The sequence below is a fragment of the Heptranchias perlo genome, chromosome 5 (assembly GCF_035084215.1).
Source record: "Heptranchias perlo isolate sHepPer1 chromosome 5, sHepPer1.hap1, whole genome shotgun sequence".
NCBI lineage: Eukaryota > Metazoa > Chordata > Chondrichthyes > Hexanchiformes > Hexanchidae > Heptranchias > Heptranchias perlo.
In genome coordinates, this window is record NC_090329.1 from 66,004,438 (window position 1) to 66,013,761 (window position 9,324).

The following is a 9,324-nucleotide window of genomic DNA, read 5'->3' on the forward strand; positions in this document are numbered from 1 at the left end:
GGCTGTAATGAGGTCTGGAGCAGAGTGGTCCTAGCGGAACCCAAACTGAGCATCAGTGAGCAGGTTATTGGTGAGTAAGTGCCGCTTGATAGCCAGATTGGATTTCTCCTGCTTTTTGTGGACAGGACATACCTGGGCAATTTTCCACATTGTCGGGTAGATGCCAGTGTTGCAGCTGTACGGGAACAGTTTGACTCGAGGCGCAGCTAGTTCTGGAGCACAAGTCTTCAGCACTACAGCTGGGATGTTGTCGGGGCCCATAGCCTTTGTTGTGTCCAGTGCACTCAGCCGTTTCTTGATGTCACGTGGAGTGAATCAAATTGGCTGAAGACTGGCCTCTGAGGGTGGGGATATCGGGAGGAGGCCGAGATGGATCATCTACGCGGCGCTTCTGACTGAAGATGGTTGCAAACGCTTCAGCCTCGTCTATTGCACTCACATGCAGGACTCTGCCATCATTGAGGGTGGGGATGTTTACAGAGCCTCCTCCTCCCGTTAGTTGTTTAACTGTCCACCACCATTCACAACTGGATGTGCCAGGACTGCATAGCTTTGATCTGATCCGTTGGTTGTGGAATCGCTTAGCTCTGTCTTTGGCATGTTGCTTCCGCTGTTTAGCATGCATGTAGTCCTGAGTTGTAGCTTCACCAGGTTGGCACCTCATTTTTAGTTACCCCTGGTGCTGCTCCTGGCATGCTCTTCCACACTCCTCATTGAACCAGGGTTGATCCCCTGGCTTGTTGGTAATGGTAGAGTGAGGAATATGCCGGGCCATGAGGTTACAGATTGTGCTGGAATACAAATCTGCTGCTGCTGATGGCCCACAGCGCCTCATGGATGCTCAGTTTTGAGCTGCTGTATCTGTTCTGAATCTATCCCATTTAGCACGGTGGTAGTGCCACACATGTTGGACGGTGTCCTCCGTGTGAAGACGGGACATAGTCTCCACAAGGACGTGCGGTGGTCACTGCTACCAACACTGTCATGGACAGATGCATCTGCGACAGGTAGATTGACGAGGATGAGGTCAAGTAGGTTTTTCCCTCGTGTTGGTTCGCTCACCACCTGCCGCAGGCTCAGTCTGACAGCCATGTCCTTCAGGATTTGGCCAGCTCGGTCAGTAGTGGGTGTTACCGAGCCACTCTTGGTGATGGACATTGAAGACCCCCACCCAGAGTAAATTCTGTCCCCTTGCTGCTACCCTCAGTGCTTCCTCCAAGTGGTGCTCAACATGGAGGAGGACTGGTTCATCAGCTGAGGGAGGGTGGTAATCAGCAGGAGGTTTCATTGCCCATGTTTGACTTGATGCCATGAGATTTCATGGGGTCTAGAGTCAATGTTGAGGACTCCCAGAGCCACTCCCTCCTGACTGTATATCACTGTACTGCCACCTCTGGTGGGTCTGTCCTGCCGGTGGGACAGGACATACCCAGGGATGGTGATGGAAGAGTCTGCGACGTTGGCTGAAAGGTATGATTTTGAGAGTATGGCTATGTCAGGCTGTTGCTTGACTAGTCTGTGAAAACATCAAAAGCAGCCCAGAAAAGGTCCAACTTAAAAATTTAAAAAGGAACTTCGAATCCAGGTCCAAGACAGCAGATGAAGTTGCTCTGTCAAATACCAAATGCCCATTCTTGCTATAAGCAATGAATCTTTGAAACAAGATACTTATGTAACATTGTAACTAACTACTTCAGGCTTTCATTTGTTTACATTTGAAGACATGGATACAAACAGATCTTGCTATTCTGATTTAGGATTTATTCACCAATGAAATGACAGTTCAAAGCCTTTTCCAAACCTCTGGGTCTACAAAATTCAAAACAGGATAAATCAGCAAGTCAGAAATAGAAGCATACAAAGATTGGAGTTCCCTGGGCTTTGTGGATCCGACTGCCACAACTCCAGGGCCAGAAATGTCAAATGGACTGTACAACTTACCAATTGGGAGTGACATCGGGTACAGGTCTCTACTTGAAAGTTTCAAATGGAGTACTTTTTAAAAAAAAGTTATTTAGAATGCTCTCAACTGTATCAGGACTGTCTCTATTTTAAAATAAAAACTGTTAACCAATGAGAAATGCTGAGAGTGGGGAAGTCAGAGGCAACAGGGCAGCAGATTTCAGAGGTTGGCGGGGGTGGTGGAGTGCGCCAAGGCGGCATTGGGGAGGATTTATAAACTAAGGAATTTTTAATTTGGTGTATTGAGATACAGGGAGCCAGTGGACATCAGGGAACACAGGAGTGATGGGGAGCGAGACTTTGTGCATAGCAGGATGATGGCAGCAGAGATTTTGATAAATTGGAGTATAGGGAGGAGCCAAGAAGTTAAGCAAAGAAGATGCTTAAGAAGTTGAATTTTGAAGGTATTAAAAGCAGGGGTAAGAGTTCAGCAGGGGAAGAGTGAGAAAGGGGTGAAGATGGGAAATGTTGCAAAGGTGGATGTACGCTGTCTTGGTGATAGAGTAGATACAAGGTTTGAAACTCAGCTCAGGGTCAATCAGGACACAGATACTACACACTGTTTAGTTCAGCCCTAATGAGCAGTCAGGGAGAAGATTACCGAGATTTACCCCTCATAAATAGACTAAGCGGAACATGAGCCAGAAAAAGAGGATGCAGGATTGCTTTATGTTTTGGGAGAGACAACGACAGGTGTTAGGGTGGGCATGACAGAAAATGCCTAGGGTGGAGCAGAAGAGAGACATCAGCCTGCCCAGGTTGGAAAAGAAACAATGACTGGAGAGATCAACAGGGGCTAACATCAAGTAGGCCAAGACACTGAGGAGTATTTAGCAGAGAGAAAAGGTTAGAGTATGGGTTAGAGACAGGGCAGAGAAGGCCAAGGGATAGCCAGAAGAGGAAGGAAGCTTTGGTCCAGAATGGCAGCCAATATACACATGCAAATAGACATAGCAAAAGCAGCTTTAGATTAGTACATAGAGAAGGCTAAAACTTGGCTAAGCAAGTCCAGAGGTTTGTGGACCAAACCCTTTGAAGTCTGAATATTCAAAATAAACCATCAATGTGCAGCAAGTGAGGTGAGGGAGGGGGGTGTGAAGAGAGAGGGGCAAAGTGATAAAAAGGCAAGTATGGAATCTTCTTGACCACAGAATGCTACGTGGTAGTGGAGCGGAAAATAAGAATCTGATTACACGATGAAAGCTAAACTTTTGAGGAATGTAAGCAGTCTTACAACACCAGGTTATAGTCCAACAGTTTTATTTGAAATCACAAGCTTTTGGAGGCTTCCTCCTTCCTCACCTGACGAAGGAGGAAGCCTCCGAAAGCTTGTGATTTCAAATAAAGCTATTGCTCTATAACCTGGTGTTGTAAGACTCCTTACATTTGTCCACCCCAGTCCATCACCGGCATCTCCACATCAAACTTTTGAGGGTGAGAACGAAAGTTAATTTACATTTTTCAATCAGAGACCTTTAGTCAGCCTCAAGTGTATCTGTATAGTCAAATCACAGTAGTGGCAATGTAATCTTACTGTAGTTCTTGATCCAATGGCTGACTGAGAAATAGAGGAACTACTTTACAGGATTCATTTCAACAAAACTCAACATGGTTTTGGTCTATTGACATAAAAGGTCTATCAATATCTGATGGTATAAAATCAGATTCTTCAAATCACTATCTTTGCAAAAATAAACAAACATACAGTAGCAAGTATCTATCTATTCACTATTAAATAATGGTACTAAATATTTCAATATTTATGATTGAGAGTCAGCTGACAATAATTAGAAAGATTTGTAAATAGCAAAGTTTATAAACCTTGGGTTATATAACAACAAAGTATAGCAATTTAAACTTCAACAGACTGACAATTGCGTTTGAGTCCTTGGGTGTGAAAGTTAGAAGATAGAAAGAACATGTAGCAGCCAATATGTACACAGCAAGTTCCACAAACAGCAAAGAGATAAATGGCCAGTTAATCTGTTCTTGGTGTTGCTCGTTGAGAGATGAATGTTAGCTAGGACACGGAGAGTTCCTATGCTCATCTTCGAAATAGCGCCACGGAATCTTTTACGTCCACCAGAGAGGACAGCTGGACCTCGGATTAACATCTCATCCAAAAGACAGCATCTCCAACATTGCAGCACTCCCTCAGTATTACACTGAAATGTCAGCCTACATTATGTGCTCAATTCTTGGAGCGAAGCTTAAACCCACAACCTTCTGACTGAGGCGAGAGTCCTACCACTGAGCCAAGTCTGGCAGTACAAGTTGAAGAACTACAACAGAGGATTCAGAGAAAATGCAAATTACAAATTCTAGGATGCTTAAAATTTGTTATCGGCCAGTTGCATTTAATTTGAGTTCTGAGAATTTTGCGCTTTTAAACCCTGCACCCACCCCGACCCACCCAGCAACTTTCTTTCCTACTCTCTTTCAGGCATTGGCTCTTAGAGCCTTCCAGGACTTTGCTCAAGTTTGCATTCTTCATGCATCACCAAGACAGTGAGCAACAACATGCCATTCACCACAGAGAGGATCACAGCCAAGCCCAATCCCACCTTGTCCCAACATCCACACCTGCATTTTCCAGCAGGAAGTCTGGACAGAAAATTGAAGCGAGAGTCCTTGGTCCTATTCAAGAAATGCTGAGGCCATTTGAACTGCCCCAACTGCTTCCTTTGATGAAGTTTGTTACCTCAACAGGAATCAGGAATTAAACCTGCCATCTTCTGGTCTACATAGCTATATACTATGCCATTCACTCATTGGACCATCAGGCAGGCTGGTTTTTTTTGTTTAAAAACATTAAATTCAGGTCAAAAAATACAATTTCCCAGCCAAAATGGTTTGAGGAAAGAATTTAATTTTGTAAATTCTCAGCAAAAAGCTTTACCATTAACTTATCCCCACCCAAAATGTAATTGTTGGGATGAGATACCGGTTAATGGTATAAATGAGGAAAAGATAACATATCAACCCATCTGCTACGTGTAGCTGAAGCAGGTAGACCAAACAGAAGCAAACTCATTGACAAGCCTGTTATCATCAAAGTGCATTAGCTCAAGTTAGATTTCATTCTTTAGTACATACTGATACCCTCAAGAGGATGATATGCTAATCAATCTAATCATGTTCAAAACAACCGAAGAGTACAAACAACAAACTTGAATCAGCAAATGTCAAACAACAAAACTTATTTACAGATCAAATCAAAATTAATAATGATATTACTAGATCTCCTATGATAATACTTATGATTAGTCAGGTGCCTGGAGTACTTTTGATGTTTAATGCAGTTCTATTCCAAGTTCCTGCACAGAGGCAAACTCCCTGCTGCTGCTGCAAAACAGGAGGCATGACATTGGTCCCCGAATGCTCTGTACTTCCACACATCGCATTACTAGTTCCCACACTGGTAACCATCAGGAATGTTTGTTCCTGACAAATCACCCCTGTGCCCCAGTGAATTGACCATTATTCTTCTCACCTTCAAATTCTTCATGGCCTCACCCCACCCTAACTCAATGATCTGCTCAGACCATTTAACCCCTCCATGCACCATCTGTTCCTCTGGTCTATTTTCCTTGTTCCCCATTCCACTGCACCATCAGTAGCTGTTCCTTCAGCTACTCTACCCACACCCTAACACCTCCTTTTTCTCATCCCTTCTCGACTTCAAAAGCCTCAAGACCCTTCTTCTCAAATGTGCTTGGACCCTTCCAACCTTTCCCCTCCTGCTTGGTCTCTATTCTCTATGTCCAGTACCCTGTAAAGCTCAGATATTTTTCTACATGTGACGAGCAATGTAGAAATGTACACTAATCAGTAGTGACCAATCTCAATAGTAATAAGTAATAGCCTCAACTATTTACAATCTATATCAATGACTTGGATGAAGGGGTCAAATGTATGGTTGCTAAATTTGCTGATGACACAAAGGTAGGTAGGAAACTAAGTTGTGATGGGGACATAAGGAGTCTACAAAGGGATATAGATAGGCTAAGTGAGTGGGCAAAAATTTGGCAGATGGAGTATAATGTGAGAAAGTGTGAACTTGTCCACTTTGGCAGGAGGAATAGAAAAGCAGAATATTATTCAAATGGAGAGAGATTGCAGAACTCTGAGGTACAGAGGGATCTGGATGTCCTAGTACATGAATCACAACAAGTTAATATGCAGGTACAGCAAGTGATTAGGAAGGCAAATGGAATGTTGTCATTTATTGCAAGGGGAATGGAATATAAAAGTAGAGATGTTTTGCTACAGTTGTACAGGACATTGGTGAGACCACATCTAGAATACTGTGTGCAGTTTTGGTCTCCTTATTTAAGAAAGGACATAATTGCTTTGGAGGTAGTTCAGAGAATGTTCACTCAACTGATTCCTGGGATGAGGGGGTTATCTTATGAGGAAAGGTTGGACAAGTTGGGCCTGTATACATTGGAGTTTAGAAGATTGAGAGGTGATCTTATTGAAACATATAAGATCCTGAGGGGACTTGAAGGAGTAGATGCTGAGAAGACATTTCCCTTTGCAGGATAGACTAGAACTAGGGGCCACAGTTTAAAAAAAGGGGTCTCCCATCTAAGACGGAGATGAGAATTTTTTTCTCTCAGATGGTCATGAGTCTGTGGAACTCCCTTCCCCAGTGGAGGCAGGGTCATTGAATATTTTCGAAGGTGAGGTAAATGGATTCCTGATTAACAAGGGAGTCAAAGGTAGGGTTGAGGTCACAATCAGATCAGCCATAATCTTATCAAATGGCAGAGCAGGCTCGAGGAGCCGAATGGCCTACTCCTGCTCTTAATTCGTATGTACCAGTCAAAGAAAGGACCATCAGTCCCTCTATCCTTACTCGCTGTCTTTCAAAAACATTTGTTAGCACTGTGCTAGTTGAAGCAACTTCTTGAAAAGGGGGCAATTTCTACAATCACAGTAAACATTTCTCTTGTAAAATGGTTTGAAAATGAACCCAACATACATTTCCACCTGAAAAGTACATACATTTGTTTGGGCATTTTCTTTCATTGTAAATTTGGAAGTTGCACACATGAATATACATTTATCTTTAGAATTAAGTAGTTCAATCAGGACAGGGAGTTATGTGGCCACGTTCTTCCACAATGACTCAATTGTAGGAGTAGTCTGCAACCACTTGTTATCGAAGTAGATTATTAACAGGGAAACTCCATTATTACTGTAGCATAAAATAAACTGAAGGTCAACTAAAAGTGAGGTTTCGGGCAGTCAATGAACAAATTAAGTTAATTCAATCGGAAATTCGTCCACTTCACTCCTCAAAAAGTAAAACCAAAGATTCTTCCCCCCCCCCTTTTTTTTTATAAAAGAAAATGATTTTCCCAAGTATTGTCGCCTCCTCCTCCAGGAGTTTAGCTACACTTCGCCCCGAGCCCTGCCCGCAGCAAAATCATGGAGAAAACAAAGAGAAGCTGGGAAACTCCCGGGGTTGAGGGAAGAAGAGGAATTGAACAGTTTCAATACAGTTGGATTAGTTACTCAGGAAACCGGTGAGTGCAGGATCAGAGTATGAATAATTCACAAGCTGAGCTCTCCGGGGAGGAGGAGCTGCTTATTACCTGTGAATGCAGGTCAAACATCATCTTGCACACAGCTCCCCTCCGTCAGCCCGACCTGCAAAACCCCGCAACTAAAGGCGGCACCGCGGAGCTTTGTTACGGCTCCAAGTTACCGCTCCCTCCCCTCCCCGCCCCGGCTCAGACCGCCCTCGGGACAGCCGTGCAAGAGCGTCGGGACAGCGGGTAAGAAACACCCGATCAGCGCAGCTCGGCTCCCGCAGGGCGGAGCGGGCAAGTTATGTGGAGCAAAGCGACAGGGACCACCCGCAACCACCCTCCTCCCTCCCGGTCAGTCAGTCGGTCCCGTGCCCTCACCCATGGCTGCTGGCGCCTGGCGGCGGTCTCCTCTCCTCTCCTCTCCCGATCTGCTTCCTGGCTCGTTATCCGCAGACAGCGCCGTCCATTCGGTGTGTGGGGGGAGGGAAAGCAACCCAAATGCAAACCTGTTGCTGCACGGCTCGGCTCGGCTCTGCTCGGGGGAGGAGCAATCAGCAGACAGCAATGGGGAGGGGGCAGTGATTACACCCGCTCCAACCTAGACCCAGCATCAGCCCCAGCTATCCGCTCCCAGGAGTCCGGAGGAGGGAGAGGACGGGCGGCTCTGACCCGCTCCGCCTCTTTTCTTCCTTGTCCCCGCCCGCTCCGTCTCCAGGGTCCCCGAGGAGGGGGGGAGCGAGGTGATTGACAGCACTCGGCGCCATCCAGAAGCTGAAGACTGTTCCGACGAAAAGAGACGGGGTTTGTTTAGCTGAGACTGGAGAGAGGGGGGTGGATCGGGGAAAAGATGTTGAGCGAAGTCTCGAGTTGTGCTGCTCGGGGCTCCAGTTGGATCCACTTTTTGCATTTTTGTAATTGCGGCAAGAACCCGAAGCTGAGGTTCGGCTTTTTCCATGATGCTCACTTGAATTTCGATCTTAAGATAAGACGGGTAGTTTATCTATTAATTAAACTAACGATGGCATACATAATGTAATAGTCACAGATACTTCGAATTTATTAAAAAAGCATTACATATCTGTTGAAAACTGTTTTTGCAAAACTTTTCTCTGTTTGCAAACAATCCCAAATTATTTGCATAATTGCTGTGAGCCGCGGCTCCAGGGAGCAATTTAGTGACGTGGAAGGAAATAATTGAGATCCATATTATGCAAATTAGTCCATCATGTGGTTTTGTTTGCAAATACAGAAAAAGATTTACTAAACAATTTTCTACAACGTGGCTTTAAAAACATCCATAGACTTTTTACGATCTCTCAGCAACGCACAATTAAATTGTTAAGCTGCAACGCATGAAAACAGATGCAATGCTTATAAAAAAGTAAGGAACATAATTTAGAGGGTTTTTAAGTGCCGAAATAGTAGACATCCACAGCGAGATTGCGAAGATAGCCCCAAGACCGAGACGCCAAAAAATCAACGAGGTCCTTTCCTATGGTATCAGAAGTGATTATCATTTTTTTATTTACATTCCACGTCTTGTTACAAATACATTCAAAAACAATAGCTATCTAACGATATATATGTGGAATAAAAATTAGTATGTCCTGTCACCTGACAAGTTGGCGCTCTATTTCGGGTTTTCCCAGTCTTTTGTTATGTTGAACAGTCACAACAGCTTCTTACTCTGCAATTCCCTATTAAAAAGGCTCGGCTTGAGTTTGCCTGCAGTTTCAAGCTCTGGCCATCCGATGGCTCCACGTTAATTTGGATTCTCCAACTCGATATGTCATTTTACAGAAGATGATAGTTCAGGGAATAG

General features: G+C 44.4%; 1 protein-coding gene across 3 annotated transcripts in view; it reads right to left on the reverse strand.

Annotated features, from left to right (window-relative positions):
- cd2ap (CD2-associated protein) overlaps positions 1-8,155 on the reverse strand; it is a 185,079-nt gene extending 176,924 nt beyond the window's left edge. For all 3 annotated transcript variants that reach the window (XM_067984523.1, XM_067984522.1, XM_067984521.1), the window contains exon 1: positions 7,881-8,155. In XM_067984523.1, the coding sequence (XP_067840624.1) occupies positions 7,881-7,884 (4 nt within the window). In that variant the 5' untranslated portion in view covers positions 7,885-8,155. The remainder of the gene's footprint in view (positions 1-7,880) is intronic.
- Positions 8,156-9,324: the final 1,169 nt, after the last annotated feature.